The sequence below is a fragment of the Ictalurus punctatus genome, chromosome 22 (genome assembly GCF_001660625.3).
Source record: "Ictalurus punctatus breed USDA103 chromosome 22, Coco_2.0, whole genome shotgun sequence".
In the NCBI taxonomy this organism is placed as follows: domain Eukaryota; kingdom Metazoa; phylum Chordata; class Actinopteri; order Siluriformes; family Ictaluridae; genus Ictalurus; species Ictalurus punctatus.
Genome location: NC_030437.2, coordinates 11,025,189 through 11,048,430, shown reverse-complemented (window position 1 = coordinate 11,048,430; position 23,242 = coordinate 11,025,189). Strand labels below are relative to the sequence as shown.

At 37.1% G+C, this 23,242-nt stretch overlaps 1 protein-coding gene across 3 annotated transcripts in view; it reads right to left on the bottom strand.

Moving 5' to 3' along the window:
• edil3a (EGF-like repeats and discoidin I-like domains 3a) overlaps positions 1-23,242 on the bottom strand; it is a 190,128-nt gene that overhangs the window by 109,554 nt on the left and 57,332 nt on the right. Inside the window, exons 2-3 of one of the 3 annotated variants that reach the window (XM_017452570.3) lie at positions 23,203-23,229; positions 6,538-6,666 (exon numbers count right to left, since the gene is read on the bottom strand). In XM_017452570.3, the coding sequence (XP_017308059.1) occupies positions 6,538-6,666; positions 23,203-23,229 (156 nt within the window). The remainder of the gene's footprint in view (positions 1-6,537; positions 6,667-23,202; positions 23,230-23,242) is intronic. The other 2 variants (XM_017452571.3, XM_047149971.2) reach the window with 2 other exon arrangements.

The following is a 23,242-nucleotide window of genomic DNA, read 5'->3' as shown; positions in this document are numbered from 1 at the left end:
CAAAGGTTCTTTTGGTACAGAAAATTTTATTTACGCTGTTTATTATTAGTCGTAGATTAGGTAGCGTGTCTACTATGCAAGGCCCTGTGAATTTGCCCATAACAGACAGTCCATTCTCCTATTTACACACCAACAGCTGCATTGTATTGCATCTTAGATGAGACCTTGTGATATAATGCATTGCTCAACCGTAATAGTTTTCTTGTCACAGATATCACTACCAGTTATTACTGGCCATGCTTGTTTTCCCAGTGGCTGAAAAGCAGCACAGACTACATTCAGCATTTTCGCTCAGTCAGTTCCCAGCAACTTAAAAGCGTGTTAATGTGGAACAAAAACAATTAATACTTATTCCCTATGGTTCATCTTTCAGCTTTTCTTATTTCTTTTTACAACGTGGCACAAACACAAACTTTTTTTTTTTTTTACCTAGCTTTAATGGGTTGTTAAAACAGGCCCATGAAAGGTGACATTTTATCAATGAAATCTAATAACTGTAGTACAGGAACATAAAGTCTGTAATGTTGGTGATTACCCACAATATAATAAAAATACAGTAATGCTCACACTGAACAAATGCTTCCTATTATGTTGGAATTAGCTACAGAGACAGAATTATTTGAAAAAGGACAACTGTATTCTGTTGCAAGGAAGACACATAACGTACATCTGGTATAAACACAGATACAAACATAATATAAAAGCCTGCATTACAGGTTATGTGAAACAACATCATAAAGTGGTTGAGACGCATCTTTTAAAGTGTGCACTCCACAAAGGAGTGCAATTTCAGGACTTTGTGTAGTCCTTTGCTGACAAACAGTAAAGTGATGCAATTCCACTTGCTGACAGAAGCATTCTCTAGAGAGCAAGAGATGCATCCATAATAGCAGGAAGTCACATTCAAAGACAGCAAACTACTCAGTGTGATGTGATGATTGAACAACAGGCTGGTGTTAAACAGCTGGGTAACACTTAATTTGGATAATCCTCTGGAAATGTCTGGCTTATGCATTTAACCCTGTTCCCTGAGAAGGGTACGAGAAGTTGCGTGAGCTTCACGCTATGGGAAGCGCCCTTGCGCATGACCGGTATCTGAAGTCTGTGTGAAATCACGCCTATTAATAGGCCTGTGGTTAGGTGACGTAGCATTTCGCACATTACATGATTATAAAACGGCACCTGTAAACCACGTCATCAGCCTCTAGTTCAAGTTCAAGTGGTTTTATTGTCATTTCAACCATATACAGCTGGTACAGTACACAGTTAAATGAAACAACATTCCTCCAGGACCATGGTGCTACATAAAACACCACACGAACCACATGAGATGACATGGAACTAAATAAGATCTACACATTTATTTTACATAAAGTGCACATGTGAACGTGCGCTAACACAGGACAGGACAGTACTACTAAAACAGGACAGTAGGCACAGTAAGTGAAAATGTATCGCTGATCAGTACACAGTTTTGGTGTGGAAGTGTCTGATATAATAGGCGGTGCAAAAGATAGGGGCCAAAGAGTAACAATATATTTTAAAAGGTAAATGTAAACATAACATGCTATGACTTAGTACTCAGCAGATTAGCTTATACCAGATATGGACATAGCAGTTATTGCAGTAGTAAACAGGTAAAGTGTGTAATAGTGACAAGAAATTAAATACAATATCTTTTATAAGTACCGTAACAGCAAATTGCAGTAGAGAAAATGCAGGAATGTGCCAAAATTGCAATGGGAGTGGAATGGTGCTCAGTTCAGTATGTGTGTGTATGTGTGTGTGTGTGTGTGTGACTGTGTGTCAGTCCAGTCTCTGAGTCTTGAGGAGTCTGATGGCTTGGGGGAAGAAGTTGTTATACAGATTGGCCGTGAGGGCCCGACATTTTTCCAAACGGCAGGGGGGTGAAGAGTGTGTGTGAGGGGTGTGTGGGGTCATCCACGATGCTGGTGGCTTTGAGGACGCAGTGTGTGGTGTAAATGTCTATGATGGAGGGAAGAGAGACCCCAACGATCTTCTCAGCTGCCTTCACTATCCGCTGCAGGATCTTGTGCAATTTCCGAACCAGACAATGATGTAGCTGCTCAGGATGCTCTCAGTAGTTCATCTGCAGGACGTGGTGAGGTGTTTACAGGTGCCATTTTATAATCAAATGATGTGCGAAATGCCATGTCACCATGTCACGTGATTTCACACAGACTTACGATACCATGAAACTCACGCAAAGGGAACACTCCACGAACTATCCAAAAACCATTGATAGGGTGTTAACAACCTGTCAGATAACCGTCAGCAACCAGCCAATCAACTAATCTAAACAATGTGTGAAAGTCTGAAAAAATAATCATTGCATGTCAAATAGCCAAAACATGAAAAATCTGTTGTTGTTTTTTAGTATAAAATTTGGATTTTATTTATTTATTTTATGAATCCTTTTTTTAAATTATTTTTTATTTTATTTTATTTTTTATTTTTACAATACCATCAATATATTTCACCTAAATTACATGGAATCATTTTTTAGTTATTATTTCACCTTGCCTTGGAGTCAGTCTGCCTAAATATGTCTAAATATGCAAGTTTAATTTCTTCACCTAGGGAATGTCAGGATTTGGTTCAAATTTGGATATTTTATGAATAATTTGCAGTGAAATATAAACGTAGCAAAGTTGAATATCTTATTTTTAAAAACTCTAGTAAAAGCACTATGACTTACATGTACTCAATAGAGTACTGCTACAGTGAAGGTTGCATTCAAATACTGTAATGAGAACTCATGTAGTTTGCAGTTCCACCTCTGGCTAGTAGAAAATATAAAAATTTCACCATCACATTATGGCTATTAATGTTTAATAGATAATTTATTCACACTCTATAGACTACAATGGTGTCACTGTTTTTCTTTCACTGTATTTGCATGATCCTTTTCATGGTTGTGGAGTTTAGTCAATAATCTATACACTATCTGCTTGTCTCCTTTGCTTTCACTACATTTAGAAAGTCCGGTTTAAAGCTCTTGATGTGTACTATAGACTCTCAACACATCCCTACTCCTAGCACACTTTCAAATTCAGTCCATCTGGACTTTGTTGATATTTTGAATGGTAAATACACCTCATTTAACCTGTTGTTGAGCACCAGTTCACTGAAACAGGGTTTGTAGAGTTGGAGATTAGTTAGGTACACATAATCACGCTACTAGTCTAATTCCATTTTTAGTAGCATGGCAGTAGCTAAGCTATTTTCAAAATAATGTAGCTTTTCCAGAAACTAGATAGGTTTTCACAAAAGTAACTGTGTAGCCTTGACACATTACACTTGTCAGACACTTGGATTCTCTTGGTATCACTATCACACGCTGGTGTATGCAAGGTGGAGCCATGACTATGGAAAGCCACAAAAGTCACATAGAAACAAATGCAGTTTTGCATGAAATTATGAAATATAAACTATGCATCCTAATTGGTTAGTTTTTTTTAAATACTGATAGATATGTGTATATAAAAAGTGCAATGGGATGCAATATACAGCATATTATATCATATAACATTGACCAACTTTTTTCATCGTAGTAAAGCTGGTGTCGGATACTGTCTAAAGATAAATATTATTTTTGACAATTTGATATTTATGTGTTAGAGAACATTTAATAATGTGCAAACACTTAATTATAGACTTTTTTGTCAACACCATCAATTATTCAACTACTGCAGGATTACACCATACGCCATTTTCCCTTTTCACATAACCAGTTCAACATTGTTTTTAAACCAAACAAATCACAATGTGCAAACAGGTGCATCCATCAGGAACTGAGTTCAATACTTCTAATTAGTGCAGAACACATGTAGGTGTGTGCCTTGGCCTGTAGGGACATGTCTGTAATAACAGCATTGTGCAACAGCTACAGAGGATATTTTCTACTAGTGATAATAAAATGATTGAACATCCATGGCCATATTTGTCAATGTTTCTAAGCGTAACAGATTCACATAGCATCAGATACTTGTTTGTTTGTAGCTTAACTTATTCATAATGGAAATGAAAATACTGACAGCATCTAAAACTTTAAGCACCAATTTAAAGCTAATCTTTTCTTTGTTTGTTATTGTTCTTTGTTATCTATTTCAGGGGTTCCCAAGCTAATATCATTTGATTACAAATGGGATTGTATGAGGAATTAGATTCCATTTATTTATTTATTTATTTATTCATTTATTTATTTATTTATTAAATAAATAAATAAAATTATGGATATTGCTCAAACTACATTTATGTGGTGCTGCTATTTTGAAATGCGGGAATCATATTCAAACAAGCCAATCAAATTAAATTTTTGGCTATCCTGACACATGACTGTTGGAGTTCAGCAATAAATATTCTAATAATTAATCGACCCATTTCTCTGTGTACTATCTACCTCCATTAATTCGTCAACAACATTGATTGAGGACTCAATGGAACAATAGATAATCAAAGGTTACAATAATTCCTCAATAATAAAGCTTGAACAAAAACTCCTAAGCTTGGAGTTTTCGAAAATTTGGGGTCATTTGCTGAAAAGGTTTGGGTACTCCTGACTAGCTGGGTAATTTAAGAGTGTGATCAAAGAGTGATAGAATTAGGTATCAAAAAAACTGTTTTGACAGAGCATGACAGCTGACCTCAGGTGTTTAGCCTAATAGCTGGCAATAATGGGAAGAATTAGTATGCATATTGCATCACATGTGCAAACCCAGATATTTAATTGCATGTAACTGTATATGGACTAGCGCAAGCTCATTAATGTTAACTAGATAAATAGTTCAAACATTAACAGAGAATAGTGAAGTGAGCTCTCACTGTATCTGTTGCTTTTACATGATTATATTACTAAGTCTTATTAATAGTTATGGGATAGTATTGCATTTAAATTGCATTTTGTGCAATAAATTAGCTGCAAATGTCAGACTTCATTTTCCTCAGATTGACAAAGAAGCTTTAGTGATTGTTAGCTACTTTTTCTTAATGTAGCTATCTACTTTATTAAAAAGGTCGGTTGGTTGTAGTTTTGCTGGTTAAATCATGAGTAGCTCGGAGTATTGTTTGGCTATAGCTGTTTGTAGTTTGACAAGTTGTAATTGCAGAGTAACTTCCCCAACACTTCTGTCCAAATAAAGTGTTGCCATAAGTTAGACTACATTATTACACGAAAAAGAGCAGACTTTAATCCACTACTACATTCCCTGCTCCAGTGAGTTAAATGTGCTTGAGAGAAAATTGTTTCATGCTGTGTTGTGGCCACCAGACCACATAAATTGTATTTGTGTCTATTCATTCAGCAGATGATTTTATCTGAAGCAACGCTGAGCTGAGCACTTGAGGGTTAAAGGCTGTGCTCAGTGGCCAAGGTTAGATAACTTGAACTCTCAACCTTCCAATCAGTAGCCCTGAGCCTTAAGCACAGAAAGATCGGTGCCTAATTACAATTTATTTTTGTTCAAATAAGGCACAAAGGTCTTGTTGCATGAATCAGACCACACCAATCAACAAGGGTTTATGACACACTCAATAAGCATGTTCTAGCGTGCACTATTTTATAAAGAATATTCATGTTAAGTACATCTTTTTTGTCTTTCACTATACTTAATACATTTTCCCTTATTTAACATGCAAGCACGCTCTTCACACCAAGTACATGGTATAGACATTTTTTTAGTCAATTGTTTAAAAAGTTTCGATACTGTACAAATATATACTGGGTACAGTATTATATTGTACTGATATTTACTGAAGAACATTACAACTCATTGTTATCAGAACGATGTAGAGTTGTAAATCATTAATCAAACATTCCCAAAATGCATGTTACAGGGACATGTCTTTGTTTGTGACTCCCGAGAGCTGAAGGCATGTTTCTAACATGCTCATTTTCTCCTGAAATGATAGCTTTTGGCCTAAATCGAATGCAAGTGTACTAAATTGTTTCAGTAATAATATTACGACAAAACCCTGGCAGAAATGTCACCGACAAGTCAGTGATTCTAATTGGTGGGTAAAAGTAGGGAGACCTTTTTTGTCACGTCTTTTTTTCATGTTAGTACTGGAATCAGCATGAAACTCCCAGAACACACCGCTGCCTACAAACTTTGCCTCCATGAACTACATTTCTCCAACTTCAGTCCTCCATGAACTACAACACTCAAAGACTCTGTTACATTCAAGTGGCTTGATGATGATGATGATGATGATGATGATTATTATTATTATTCAAACATCAGACCCACCCACATAACTGTTAGAGACCTAATCTTGATTTGGAAAAATTGACTAATCTTACCTATATCTATAACTAGATTATTTTCACCATATGTGCAATTGGAGGCCAGTAACAAATCAATTAATTCTAAACATCCGTCTTTGTACGTACTATTAAAAAAGAGAAAATTGTGCGTGTGTGTGTGTTATAATTTCATAGTTATGCCACAGCCACTCGTCCATCTGATAAATTATTAGCCACACAACAGATTTTCTTTAAAAGATCATTGATCTTACTGTGCTGGCAATGGATGCCGTTAAAGCCAGGCGCACACTTGCAGACATAACCGATGAATGTGTCGCCCCTGTAGGTCTCACTGATTTCACAAATGCCTCCATTGTGGCAGGGGTTTGGGTGGCAGGGTCCTGTAACACAAATATGAATGTTAAATTAATACAAACACTGAATGATTTCATGCTACTTTCATAGTGATTTAAATGATACCACAGATCTGGCGGTGTTACGTTTTCCGACAATCTGCGTTTTTCTGTTTCTTGTAACATGACAAGCTGCATTTTTGTCATATTAACTTCATGAGAGATAAAAACAGAGCCAGGTGATGTGTTTATAGCTGTTATAAAGTAAATAATAACTTGTTTTGTGGACAGTGCACAATATACACTGGTATGTACAGAATAAGAGTTTAAGCTGCAGTGACACAAACAGGAGATAAGAATCAGAAAAAGACAGTAGAAGAGATGGACAAAGATGAGTGTTAGTGTATAGGTCAACACGGGATGGCTGGGGAATGCTACTGTTATGATCATACAGTGTTCATTCTCTCTAGCACTCTGAGGTGTTGCCAAGGTGAACTGGCATCTCTCTAAAACACAGCAAATCACATTCAAACTGGACTGTACTGTCCATGTGTGTGAAGATCTCTCAAAGTTTATCTCACTTAGTTCACATACACACACAAACCCCAGGCCAAGACTAAACCAAATATCTGTTTAATAAATAATGAGCATTTTCTGCCTGCTCTAGAGCCAATATCTGTATTCTCCAATTCAAAATAACACACATCAAAATGCAGAAGTGCCTAGAGAACCACAACCGTTCAACTTAATACCTCAGATCTCCGAAAAAAACGCATACTTTACTGTCACTCATGACCAATGTACCTGCATTGCAGGGCAGTGTAGATCATAAAGTCCACCTGAGACTCATAATTCATAGCCTATCAATGCAATGCTGATGTTTTAAACATAAGGGCACCTGCAGTGGATTGCATTCTGTCAAAATCTTCTGGGTAAAAGCAGATTAATTTTTCAAAAAAAAAAAAAAAAAACAATTGCCAGGTCCTGCTATTGGGCCAAAGTGATGGGCAGTAGATGTTTAACTAATGTGTTAAATAAAAACATTGACAACATGTAAATTGGACTTTTTTCCTTTTTTATGTGAAACCATGAAGATCATTGACCAAAGGAGGTCTTGAAACGTATTACATATATATTGAAAAGTTATTTCTAAAATTCGTCTGACTCCAGGTCTTCTCAAAGACTTTATGTTCATATAATGGGCTCAGTTTCACTCAAATGCTTAAAGTAATGCATTATCACACAGTCCTATGGTAATCACATTTAATAAGTAAAATAAAATGAAATTTTGAACAATGAATGTAATCTGACGTGCGCGTCAGCCAGTTCAGAAGCCTGATTCTCAGGAATGCTTTCATAGCAAAATGAAGCAAAAGTCAGATGAGAACAGCACTGACGAGCAAACTCAGTACCTCAATATCATTTCATTACTTGTGTGTGTGCACTGACCTTTCTGTCTAGTGAAAATAATAGAGCCCATCATGCCTATCACTTTGTTTCACTCAGACACTGATTGCTGTCTCTGTTGTAGTGAAACTGTGATGGAGCAATGTCAGGGCAATTTCCTAACTGTTATCTTTAATCTGTTAAACTCCAGCTAGCGCAACAGTGTGCTACAGTACAGTGTTTTCAACAGCTATTCTTGCAAATAAATAGCATTAGAGTGAAGAACTTGTCTATTTTGTTTGCAAAACATGGCTTAGATTAGGTGTAATGGCACATATTATACTTGGCAAGTGGGCTGGAGTGAAAAACAACAACGACAACAAACAACAATTTACTATACCAAAAGAGTGTCGGTTCTCAGAATATTTTGAACAAAATTTTAATGAAGAATAATTATGATGGACTGAATAATATTATTTCTGAATCATAAACAATGCAAAACAATGTGCATTTTTGTCTGTATAAAACTAAATATATCAAACATGGCTACAGAGGTTTAATATTGTAAATACAATGTGCTACAGGTTCTTAAAACTAAATAAATACTTTATAAAATCTCCTAAAAAAATTGGTTGAATAAGAATTGATTCTGAAACATGATCGACTGAAACATAATGAGCTCTGGAGCAGAAATAGAGCTCCAAAGTCAGCTAAAGTGCCGGCTTGTGCAGCCTTTGGTGTTTTTTGAAAGCTAGTGATGATAGTTTTGTAACTGTATAAAGCACAATTAGTGTTGGTTGTTGCAGTGAAGAGCTATTGGGCTACTGGACTTCACAAGTGCAGCTCTCACAGGCTCTCCATGCAAGAATGTGATCACATGACCAATGTCTCTATATTTTAACTGTGTGGGATGCACAGATGGGGTCTTTGGTATTCAAACTGTGCAACTGCATTACATGTATAATTAATACAATGCTGATGTGAATCACACATTTCCATGATGCACATCACATTATGGCATCACGATGCATTGTGTGACAATGTATCGTTATCCCTCTAGTAGATCATTAACACATCAACAGCTCCTCACCATTCATTTATCAGCATTTTTTTCTGAAAAGTATATTCTGATTGTACACATGGGTTGAACATACTGTATATCACAACCGACTACAAGTATACACTCCCATTGAACTTTTCCACATTTTGCAGTGTTACAACCTGAAACTGAATGTAATTTAATTGGAATTATATAGGAAATTTACTTATTTGGTAAATTGACTTAGTTAAGTCCCCACGAATTGGCTCCTTAGTTGTGATTTGATTTCTTTGTCGATGTATCTCCCTCTGAATGAAGGAAGTGAAGTAAGCAAGAAGTGCTTGACTGACCTAAACAACAGCAAATCATGTCATGATATGACACACCCCTGCCAAATCTAAACAAAGCTGACAGTAGCTTAGCAAGCTAGCTAAACATGAAGACCAATGAGTTTAAACAAAAGTTTAATGAGAACATTTTTCTCACTCTTACTGATGGTGAAATCCTAACAGAGTATGAAGCCACAATCACATTCTCACTCAGTCTCAGGAAGTGACATATCCCAGCATTTAAAAGCCCCAAGTTGCAAAACACGCCTACAACTGTCACATAACCTCCACTTCTTCCAAATGTCCAAACTTTTCTTTTCTCAACTAGGTAATTATTGGTAAAGGTGGGAAGACAAACAGTCAAATACACACCTGCTCTGAGGACCGGACATATATGTTCTAGAGAGATTTAACTCTCCTATTATGTTGAGAAAAACGTTACATCCATTATGTTATAGGTCAAAATTACTTCCACAGTTTAAATACACACAAAAAACAGCAAAGAACAGCTTAAAACAGTAAACCTTTATTATGGCTTGCCCCCAGTGAAAGAACAAAGACTATCTCTTTGTCAAATATTTAATTTAATCATGGTCCTCAAGACAGCATCCAGGGTGTCCCATGCCTTGTGCCCCGAGTCCCCTGGGACAGCCTCCAGACACAGTGTAGGATAAGCGGTACAGAAAATGGATGGATGGATTGATGGATGGAACATCCCGAAGATAATTTTAATATAAAATATGAATTCATTTGGTGGGGCAGATTAGAACCTTTATCAGGCAAGAAAAAAAAACATCATTACAATGATATTACCACCACACGTGTGTTTAGGCAAATAAGTAAAGAGTGTTCTTAGCTGATAGAATGCAAAGCAAAATCTGTCCTCTGATCAACTCTACCAGAATTTGAGAGCTTTGGCACTGAATTCTCAGCCTTAACAAGATTTGAGGTTAATTAACAGGACATAACACGTATAATGGTGTTGGCGGCACTCCATTACTGCATCTGTGCACCCTGGAGAAGATGGTGATCACACTTCCCTTGAATTCTGACATGACAGTGTATAACTCCACAAAGGCACGCTGACAGGCTCCCTAATGAAGAATTCATGCCACTGCTAATCTAACCAGAGACACACAGAAATAAAGAGAGACAAAGAGATGGATAAAGAGAGACGGCAAAAGAGCGAAGTAAGTCACACTACATATTTGCATTGTGCCCTCCATCGAGACCTCGCTAGGCATCGCAGCTGATGATGAAGCACAGCTTTGTCTTCAGTTCCTGTTGCCTTTTGTACCACAGAATAACGGAACAAAGAGTGTAAGCCATTGTGTGATTTATGTCGGCCAGCACAGGCAGCACCGTTTCCAACAACAAATCACAAAAAGAGCCTTATCAATCAGCCAGAGCCAAGCTACAATGCAACTTGGTGAAACCTGAGCAGTGGTTTAACACAACCAAGTGTCCTCTGTATTCTTTAGCAATCAATCATGAAACAGATGCCCTTATCTACACGACAGCTTCCCACTTACCCTTAAAATCCCACTATTGCTTCAATTTCATTGCTAATAGGCTTTGCTTAGAAGGATCAGTCAAAATGTTATTAGGGCAGCATTAGTTTCTATGTCAGAGTCATAAAAAAACCCATGGATGCCAACAGAGAATCTGCCAATATTGTGTTTCCTGAAGATGATATAGTGTTGGTTAACCCCAGCTCAGTATTCTGTCATTGCAGGTTTGCTTTTCCAAACTCATTGCAGCTCACCAATCATCATTCGATGCCAGTGAGTAACCTTTCTCAGGTTTCATTATGCTGTAGTGCTGTTGGAAAATTGGCATGCTTACGGCATAAAGAATGTGGATGAAAGAAACATCTTGACAGAGCTCCTGAGAGGTTGAACATTTCTTAGTTTGAAGATTGAGAGGATCAGTTAAAATGTCCATGTAGCATTAGGTTATAAGCCATCAAAAAGTTCAGTGCAAAAGAGGAACTTGCAAGTTCTGAATCAATAATAAATTATTATGCATATAACAGTGTGCAGTTAAACTCTAGTCCATTTTTGTGGTTGACTGTGGATTCTGTAACACTTGGAAAATTGGCAATTTCAGAAAAATTCTGAATAATGTATCCTGTATAAGAATTTCTTTGTTGGACATGAGGAAATTGATGTGTTCATGATGTATGTGCTATGACCAAGGTTGCCAGATCTGTGCAACAAAAGAATCTGAACTGAAATATTAAAATATAAAAAGTTAAATAATATAGTAAGTTAAATAGTTTTTAGTTTTTTAAATAGTTTCACCAACATTCTACAATGATTTTGTATTATTACAAACCACTTGCATGTCAATTAAATTGCACATTTAGGCTTTACACCAGTTTTGTATTATATATACATGCAAGGTTTTTTGTGCATGATGCTAAGAAAACAGATGCAATAAGCTTAGTAAATCTGGCCCTTTGTCTCTAGAGAATACCGAAGAAAACAAATAACCTACAAAATGGCAAGAAAAAAGGCAGAGTAGTAATTAGTGTAACCTTGAGTGACCTCCATAGTGATGTTCAGCAGGGCTAAAGGAAGCTTAGCCAGCTTCGGCACAGCTCAGAGAGCAGCAGCGTGACGGGCAGGAGCTTTGGACTGAGAGGTCAGCTCAAACTCAAATCAAAATGAATGGAGCTCAGAGTGCTGCACTTAAAGTGCTAAGCAAATGGCAAGGTCACATCCAGATACAGGAAAAAAAAAACATTCCAATATATATATATATATATATATATATATATATATATATATATGAAGACATTTGTATATGAATATTTATCAAATAATACAAACTCAATTCCAATAAAGGTGGGACACTGTAAAATGTAAATTAAAACATAATGCAATGATTTGCAAATCTCATAAACCCGTATGTTATTCACAGTAGAACACAGAAAACATATCAAATGTTTACACTGAGGAAGTGTAACATTTTAAGAAAGCACCTCTACTGTCACCGGCAAAGCAGACCAAGTAGCTGCTCCGACTCACACCACTGTCTCAGTGTTTACGGAAGGCTAAAATGTAGAGAAAAAGATTTTCAGTTTTATCCGGATTAACGTGTATGTAGCCTAAGTTAATGTGTGTAGTTCACAGCTCTTTCATGGATTTTTCTTATTTAGAAGCATCTCAGACAAGGTTTTTTTCTTGACCGCTGCCTTTAAACAAAAGCCCAAAAAAAAAAAAAAAACATGGATAGAAAATGCTGACTTAAATAGGAAATTAGTGGATTCCCTTTGATGTCAAGTGAAATATGATGTAACATAAAATCAGTAGACAAAATTGGAGATTTCCAAGAAAATTGGAAATCAAATGGGGACTGAATAAGAATATATTAAACATCTCATAGGGTCTAGTATATTGCCAATATATTGCTGCATAAATAGAAATGATCATATTAATCACTGCAATTATTGCTTCTACCCACATTATTTGGCAGCTTATAAAATAGCATGTGATCCATCACATCATAGTCTTTTGCATTATATCATGCAGTGACAGTTAATTTTGTGAATACTAACTCGAGGTCATGAGCATTATAAGATTAGATTTTTCTTACTCGTTTCTTATCAATATTTCTTTCTTTATAGTGGAGTCCGATCTTTGCATACCATACAGAAATACTCTGATGTTGAGAATATACCATCTACTCCTACACACTCTACTGATACAGACATGTATAGTTCTGGAACAATATTTACATAACAATTTTTCTTCTGTTAATTATTGTTCTCCTATTTTGGAGGTCTTACTGCCCCTATTCTGTCATGCTGACCTTAACATTCATTCATTTTAATGCATCAGCTAAATTAAGCATGGAGAATTTCTGTGCACTGTGCACTTTATAGCTACAGAACCTTGCAGTTTCATAGAGAGGTTGGTGGTTGGTTGGTGGTCCGTCGTTTCGTGCTAGGTAAAAGGTTACATGGCACACTCATGGCCTGATTATGTCTCAGTTCTTTTATGGTAGACTGCTGCACTAGGCTCTTTAGATTGTGTCTCTAACAGTTCACTGGTTCCTACCCTCTAAACCCAAAACTGACTGCAGCTGAAAAGCCACAAGCTTTCATGCCCAAGTGGCTCTGTTCACTTTAAGTATTCTGTTTCTCTCGTGGTGGCTCTACTCTTCCATGACAAAACAGATGAGATTCAGTGACATTTGAGTACAGCAAACAGGAGGGAACCATTGCTTACAAAGCATGGACCCTGTTAAAGGAGGTAAATCGGTAGTGACCAATACATACCGAGTGGCAGAAACATCTCATAAGGGATAGAGGAGAAAGTTCAAGCTTTGATTATAAAGTCTTTCATTCATATGCAAGGATCTCCAAGAAGTAAAAGGTTAGATAAGAATATTTACCTAGAGTTTGAAGAAGGAAAGGACAACAGGTTGGCTGAACTAGGGTTTCAACCCGGTCTCATAAGTAATGTGTCCAGATTGGAATAAACAAAGGCAATGTGACTTGAATCCATTAAATTTCACGAAAATAAGGTAATAAGAAATGGAGCAAAGAAGGCGTGTAATACCATGCCAATATCTGTATCTAATTAGTGCTCCAAATAGCTGTGTCTACAGTACTGAACGTATAATCAGACTTAAAGTGGGAATGGTCTATGAGCCTTATCACTGGAGTTCATAATGGATCTCAATCAGGTGCCCTGTGGACTTTTCTGGCATGTTCTCTGTAATGTGACTGAGTAAGCAAGCTAAATATATATCAAACCAAGTTGACAGTGTAATTTATTTATTTATTTATTTTGACCAGATTTGCTTAAGTTTTGGGTTTGGTACTTCCAGTGCCACTGCTAGTCAAAATGGGGACCTTTAGGCACCATTTCATTATAATACATTTATTGTTTTCCAGTAAGACATTTGCATTTAGTAGTAATGGAGAACGCACATTTAAGAATGATAAAAAAAAAAAAAAACATGGAAAATGAATGTACAAGTTATTTATTTATTATTATTTTTTTATTACTTCAATTGTTATTTTTGGTGACTCAAGTGATGATATGCAGCCCTATGCCCTTATCTGACTTGTTGTATATGGAGCAGTTCTATAAATAAAAGCATATTTCTTTTGTGAATTTTCTGAGATGCAGATGATCCTGACTCTATCTGCCCTCCAGTCCTGCCTGATCCATCCTGATGCTCTACTTCTGTTTGAAGCCTCCTTCACTGGTGAATCACTCGTTGCTGCTGCTGAGGATGGCCCTACATGGATAGCCCGAAAATTGCCGTGAGACTGCTGTGGACAGTCTCACTAGCTTGAAGATTGCACTTACTGCAAGCAGTTTATGCTATTTATATCTGTATTTGTTTAGAAAAGATTATCTGTTCATTCTGAATAATGTATTCATATTCGGTTATATCCCTAGTATAACTTTAACCCCACTTCTAACTGTAACCTTGAAACTGTTACAAATGCGCAAATGTGAGATGTAACACCACTGTGGTTTTAATCATAATTTCTGCTTGCATATTTTAGTATATATAGTCTATCACAGCAAAGGCACAACAGGGACCAAGAACTAAAGCTAGTTCTACCGCTTTGATTAACTTATCTTATTTGGAAAGCTGCATGCACTCAGAAGGCTTATGATTACTAATTTTTTTCTTTCATCTTTCCCTGAGGAGACATCCAATAAAAGCATTGTTCAGCAGTGCAGAACCGTTGCCAACAACCAAGATTCAAATTCAAGTGCCAGCTGTTTTATATGCCCTCCATGACTGGGGATGTCTGAAGATATAATTATTTCCTTCCTTATTAGAGGGATGGACAACACGGAAACACCATCCTCCATTGGTATGCAGTGTATCAACGTAAAAAGGGTCAAATGGCAAACTCAGCACTCAGTGGTCTTCTCTGAGTGCACTTGTGGTTTTGTTTTGCTGCGAGTGCACTGACCCAGCGAGAACTCGTGGTCATGTAGGTTCAAACATTACCAGGCATTAAACTTGTAAATTTATAGTATTACAAACAACATGGCCACAGCAATCTCCTGGGTAAATGTTAATTGAACTTTCAAATTTTAAAAGTGTCAACACTCCTGCAAAGTTTACACAAATATGCTGCAAAACCAGTGATTAAGCACTGAAGAGGTGTGAGCATAAGAGCAGCACCTGTTCCACACCAATGCTGCACTTCCAGTTTTAAAACACACACACACACACACACACACACACACACACACACACACACACACACACACACACCAATGCACACTGCTAGGTGAATGCATAAATTATACACAGCTAAACTAAAAGAAGTGTTAGTGAAGGGCACGGAAGGACACAATTAGCAAGTCTCTAGTTCAGAAAGAGGTCCTTCTAAAACACACAGAAGTCCGGTAAAAATTCGACCAAATGAAAGTAAACTTGTGTGTGATTTCACAGACCTTTTAATAAAACCTATAACTTCTAATCATCTAATACATCATACATATCCACAGCATGTAATAAGTACAAAAAGCCTATTATATTTACACTCCAATTATATTTGCAGTACCATAATTACCAGGGGAAGCTCTCTTTTCTGATCTAATGAGAAAGGAATGATGTGAGCTCAATATTCAGAACAAAGCCAATTTTTTTTCTCTAATATATTATCTATATATGGGTGCTTCTTTCACTAATCTCATGTCCAGAATTTTTCAGACAGTGAGGGTTAATCATTAGAGGGTTGCCAGTCTGTTGCTCAAAGATGCATAGAAATTGTGCTAGCTTCCAAGTTGGAAAGAACGATTTGCTGATATATTTAAACACACTTGTCACGTTGCGGTTGTGCTGGCAATTTAAAGGTATAACACCTATAAGATAGGCGCATTTCTTTGAAAAAACTATAACATAGGGATAACATTAATGTGATTGCTTGCTAAAAGATAATGAGATTATGAGATGTCTTTCTGTGCAGAAAATTATAATTTTCATATAATAAGAATGTAACAGGTTTGTCAGTAGCTCTTATGCCAGATTGAATAAAGTGGTTTAATTAGTCATGGGTTACAGCATGCCTAATGGAATCAGAAAAGTTCACGTTTAAAATTAACCATGGCAAGACACATCTTGCAGAGCGAGAGCTGTCTTCACATTCAGTTGGATGGCTATACAAGTTTCTCAAATGCAATCTCAGCTCACACACCAGCAACATGTTTACCCGACACTCTGATTTCTGAATTTGGAATTAATTTATTGTTTATTTTCCTAAAATTCTGACCTTGATGGATTATTCATAATTTTGACTCCATTTTGAAATCACACTGTCGTGTGGCGTGAACACCCTCAAATGCCACACACAAAAAGTATACTTTGAGTAATGTTTTATTTTCATGTCTCTGGACAAATGCAAGTGGAAATTCAGACCTAAATGATCAGATTCTAATTAAAAGCTTTTATTCTCACTCAACTCAACTGTAACCATGAAAAGGAAAATTCAAAACCCAAGCAGATGATTGATTTATGATTAACTCTTAAAGTCCCAGAATCCACTGGCAGCTCCAGATGTACATTCATCACTCTCCTTACTATACGCACCATACTTATTAGTTTCATGGTGTTACTAGTAATTATGTAGCATGCAACTTGCTATTATAGGAAAATAATCAACGTTGATGGTATGCCATTACCACCCTGAAGCTTCTAATACTATGACATTCCAAAGTGTTTTATTCCATCACATTGTGTACTGTAACATTATACTTATATTTGATGCTGTCAAACATCCACAAGGCTGGTTACTTCCTGGTATCGCTTATGTTATTAATAAGAACAACAGCTTGTCATGTTACAGAGAAACCAGAAAGTGGCAAACTCCTCTGTTCTGAAGGATTTCGTATGACAAAGTTACAAAGCGCTGACAGTGGAGACTCCTTTCAGAAATGTTAAACAAACATCACCTTACAAAAAGCTTCACCATTAAAAATTACTTCAATTTTTAAATGAAACTTACGATTTATTACGATTTTTAAATGATGTGGCATGTCTTTAATACAAGTTCCTGTGAATGAGCTGTCACTATAAAAACATATTAGAATGAGTGCATTAGTATAAACCTATCATTTGAATTGCAGACAGAACTACTGTCGGAACTGCTGTGACAGAAATGAGTCATCAGCTTCTGACCAATCAGATTCAAGAATTAAACAGCAACTGAATAATAAGACTGAGAGCTTAATGGGTTAAAGGGATAAAGAAACATGAACAACATAAACTGGGGTGCTCATCAAATGCTCAGGCTTAGTAATTTGATTTCTAAGTCTAGTAAAATATAGCATTAATTACAAAAAAATAAATAAATAAACATACATAGTCCATTATTAAAATCAGTTCCCAGACGTTTGATGGCCATGTACCACCATGTGAAAAAATATTTGGGTAATTGGGAAATTGATGGGTTTTTTGACATATTTGGACAAGCAAACATTTGATCATCTTTGAAACAGTGCCTGTTGATGAAGCTGATATAAACAAAGCCACAAGGAAAGTTAAGTTTTTCCATCATTCATTCAACAGAAATATCAATAGATGTTATATTCTTCTGTGGAAAAATAAGTACACCCTTTGCCTTTAGCAGAAATAACTTCTTGTAGGCATTTTGCATAATTGTCCACCAGACTTGCTGGAATTTTTTTTCATTCAGGTGCAAGATTCTTTCAGGTGCAAGATATTTGAGGGTTGTCTTGCATGTACTGCCCTCAAACTTTCAAATCCCTCCAGCATTTAACTGGGTTTAAAATCCAGGCTTTGACTAGGCCATTCCATAATCCTCCATTTCTTCTTTTTGAGCCATTCCTTGGTGGATTTGCTAGTGTGCTTAGGATCATTATCCTGTTGAAAGGTCCACTTTCAGTTCAACTTCAACTTTGACAGATGGCCTCACATTATCTTCAAACACTCTTTGATATGTTGCAGAATTCATAGTTGAATCAATGAATGCAAGCTTTCCAGTCCCTGAAGTAGCGAAGCAGCCCCAAACCATAACATTTCCACCACCGTGCTTCACAGTTGGTATGAGGTGCTTCTCCTGAAAAGCTGTCTTTGTCCTGCGCCAAACGTATCTGTTGTTACAACTCTATATTTGATTCGTCTGTCCAGAGCATATTATTCCAAAAGGCCTGGTCTTTGCCTATATGCTCATTGGCAAACTGTAGTCTTACAAAGTCTTTTTCCTGGCACGCCTCCCATGCAGGTCAAATTTGTGCAATCTCTTTCTGATTTTAGATGCACTTTGACACCAACAGTTGCAAAACATACTAGCAGATTCTGTGATGAAGTTTTGGGGTTCGCTGAGACTTCTTTTTGCATCAGACGTCCTGTTCTTGGGCTGAATTTGCTGGGATGGCCAGTCCTGGACAAATTGGCAGTCATTTGAAATCTGTGCCTCTTGTAAATGATTTTCCTTACAGTGGAATGATGTATTTGAAATAATTTGGAGATCTTTTTAAATCCCTTGCCAGATTCATAAAGATCCAGAACCTTTTTTCTGAAGGCCTTACAGAACTCTTTAGGTCTTGGCATGATGACACCACACACCTCACTAAGAAAGGGAACATTAGACACTAGATATGACAGGGGCATAAATAAGACAGGTTCCACCTGCAATCCCTAAGCATGTTCTAATCAGTGGCACCCAATCTTGCACAACTGATCTACTTTTATGGATTTGAAAGTGTGATAAATGTAGAGGTGTACTTACTTTTCTCCATGTAATTGATCTGTTTTTTGTATGTTTGCTTGTCCCCAAATATGTCAAAAAAGTCAACAATTTCCATGTAGTGTACTTATTTTTTCAAATGACTGTAGATGTATTAATAAAAATATTATTTTGTGACCCAATGTCAAGTAATTACTTGGTCATTCTGTGTATGTGTTCTTTCTTTATTGTCTTGGTAATAATGAAAAATAGTTTTTATTGCTGGTCTCAAGCTTTAGCCCAGATAGTTATGCTACTGATTTAAATATGAAATGTTCTCAGATGACAGAGTGACTGTGTCTAGTATTTGAACAATGGATGGCTAACCCACAGGACGGGGCTAAATGTCCCGCTTTGTTTTATTTTTCATATTTCCCCTTTGCTTATGTTTAAAAGTCTAGTTGATTGCATTTTCTCTTTCATCTAGTTTAGTTTGGTAGTTTTTGTGTTGTTTCTTGTATAGTTCACCACTGGAGCCAGTTCCCAAACATTCATTTTCAAAGGAACGAAAAGAAAATGAATAATACCCAGCACTGTTATATGTGGCTTGTGTGGAGCCGCTGTTTTATGTATGGCATCATGTGTTAGTCCTTTGAGGTTGTAACATGCTGTTCAAAGACTTCACTCAGCATGGAGTTTCATAATTTCCGATGAGTGGAGTAAAGTTAATGTTGGAGGAAAAAAAAAAAAAAAAAAAAAAAACTGAGTGAACTACAGTAGAGCCAAAAATTTGTGTAGGAACTTGATCCTGTTCAAGGTCAACTTCTGGAAATATTATTAATATGGAAAACATATATGTGTGTCTATGAGTTATTGTAACCCAGTGACCCCATTTTAAGACTGCAAAATTTTTGCAACACTGCAATCAATTGATTGAGGGTTCAGTGGGGTTGAGGTCAGGGCTCTGTGCAGGCCACTCAGGTTCTTCCACTTGAACCTTGGGAAACCATTTCTTCATGGACTTCGCTTTCTGCAAAGGGGCATTGTCATGGTGGAACACGTTTGGACTCCTTAGTTCCAGTGTAGGGAAATTGTAATGCAAGAGCATGCAAAGACATTCTATACAATTGTGTGCTTCCAGATTTGTGGCAACAGTTTGAGGAAGAAACACACATGGGTGTGTTGGTCGGGTGTCCAAAAACGTTTGGCCATAAAGAGTATTCATGTTGAGTTTTCAGTGTATGTATCCGTAAATCTCCTGCTAAATGTTACCTGGAAATCTCTAACTGTTCAAAATACTGTTAAAATGATTTCTGGATGATTCACAGCAGCAGCACCATGTTTTCGAGTGGTTTTACCCTCCAAACTCAATAATGATTTATAAAAAAAAAGCCCCCAATGTACGCTACTGGAGCTTAAATAAAAACTGTGGAAGAAGACTACAAAATATTAGATAGACTTCAATATAAAAGAAAGCCACTTATCTGCTGGAGACTACTACAAGGCACGAAAAAGCAAACTATTTGCCAATCAGAAATCTGCATCTCACTCTAGGCCATTATGAAATCTATTCATGCTAAACTGTGAACATATTTCCCATTACACCAGCTTGAATGGGAGTTGGTTTTTAGGATTGGCTGATAGGAGCTATGGCATTAGAGAGCTTTTATGATAATCCATGATGATGATCTTTCCCCGCTGCTTGTTGGATGCTAAATGCATCAAGCCACATCATCAGCTCCTTAGAGGGAGTGAGTTTTGAGCTGGATGGAGCCAATTGGAGATGTACTGTAGGGCACTCAATCAGTTATGAGTAATGTACTGAGAGTTAGGGAAGATTATATGAAAAGGCCCTTTTCACAACAGCTTTTCACAACAGCTTATTGTAGCAATAGCAGGTTTTTGTGTGTTATAGCATTGATGTTACTGACAACACTGACTGCTGTTTCCTCAGAAAACTTCAGTACCCTGCATAAGTACCCAAATCCCCCTGCATTAAACCTTGAACTTTTCCACTTTTGTAGTGTTGGAACCTGGACCTGAACTGGATTTAACTGGGACTATACATCATGAAAACACACAGTGAGTGGAAAATCCAGTGTTGGGGAGTAGTTAACTAAAAGTAGCAACACTACCAACTTAACTACATTCTTCAGTAGCATGACAGTAGCTCTGTTACTTTTAAAATAGTGTAGCTTTTCCTGTAACAAGTTACTTTTTTCAAACGATAGCGATGTAGCGTGAGCAATCGCTATGTATTTTGTCGGATCATAACGGTGCGCTTCCTTGCATATCTGCTATGGTTGCTTGCTTCACAGGAATTTAGAGCTTCATTGTAACTTACATGGATAGGAAGTGATCGTCTGATGGACAAGTAAAGCGACCAACCACAGTTTGTTACTTGATGCATGGGGCGGCTAAATGATAATACCATACTAAATTAACACTGGAGTTTATTCTCTGATACAGAGAATATTACTATTTCAAACTAGGAGTAGCTTGTAGCTTGAAAAGCTACAGTTTCAAAGTAGCTTTCCCAACACTGGAAAAATCTATACAGTTTGCAAAAACGATGAAAAGAAAAATAATTGAAAATACAAAAATTATGTTAATGTGTATTCACACCCATTGATGTGAAACCTGTAAATTAGTTCTGGTAGTTAAATACAGTCCACTTATATTAATCAGTCAGGGTTATAAAAAAAATATTAAAAACTTTAAACAGCCTGTGTCGTACCATTAAATCCATCATTTAAAAATGGAAAGAATATGACATAGTCAGGGGGACATGGGGGGTTAGTACATTTGCCTCACACCTCCAGGGTTGGGGGTTCAATTCCCACCTTTTCCCTGTGTGCACTGAGTTTGCATGTTCTCCCTGTGCTTTGGGGGTTTCCTCTGGGTACTCCGGTTTCCTCCCCCAGTCCAAAGATATGTGTTATACACTGATTGGCATTTCCAAATTGTCCGTAGGGTGTGTCATTGTGCCCTGTGATGGGTTGGCATCCTATCCAGGGTGTCCCCTACCTTGTGCCCTGTGTCCCCTGGGAAGGGCTCCAGGCTCCCCACGACCCTGTGTGGGATAAGCAATATGGATGGATGACACAGCCATGACTTGAAGAGTCAATGCAACAAATGTCAGTGACCAGGTAAGGAGGGCGTTAATCAGCGAAGAAACAATATTATGGACTAGTTTGTGTAGATTCTTGATGTATAATCCCAATTAAGCCCATTTCAGTTCCTGGTTGTAAAATATGGTTCAAGGAGCAAATCCTTTTTTTAATGATGAAAAAAAAAAACTTTTATATTTTCATCTTTTACTCCGAGTGTAATGTAGAAAGGAAGGGGTGGGGGTCAGCGTGCATCACATCTGCTACCAATGATGGCGAACAAGCAACAAACAAGAGCCAAGGATTTTATAATGAAACTCTGCGGTGATAAAGAGACAAACACTTTGTATTTAACAAAGTCTGTGATGGAGGCAGCTCTTTAACTTGGGGAGATGAGAGAGAGAGCGAGAGAGAGAGAGAGAGAGAGAGACAGAGAGAGAGAGAGAGAGAGGAGAATGGGGCAATGAAACACTTTACTAAAAGTCTGAAAGACAATAAAATGCTAGAGCAGGAAGAAAAGAGAAGAAGAGCTGCAGTGATTTGAAAGATCAGTAGTGATGACCACGCACAATAAGGGGATCAATGAGGGAGGCAGCAAGGGGCCACAGAGGAGGAGAGATGATGAGTGTGTGTTTGTGTCTGTGTGTGTATTTGTGTCCCAGGATGATACACAATATTATTCTGACCTATGAAATTAAAGAGTTAAGGTTAAGTGTCAATATATTATTAATGTTTGTGTGTGTGTGTGTGTGTGTGTGTGTGTGTGTGTGTGTGTGTGTGTGTGTGTCAATATGAGAAGAACACCTCACTTTCTAAAATGTTCACTTTCCAAAAGTTCCTTTACCATATAGCACAGCGCAAAAGAGAACGAGGATCAAAAATATACAGAGACTTAGATGTAAAATAAGATGGCAAATTCTAGAGGTGAGGGACATCATGCAGAAAGGGCGTGCATGACAGAAATAGATGACAGGACAAAACGAAAGGCAGAACGGTACAAGCTAAATTGGGATAATAGAACAGGATGCAGGCCTGGAAATATCATACCTGGAGGTGGATCTTTCCCCTCTGCTGCTGTAAAAGGAGA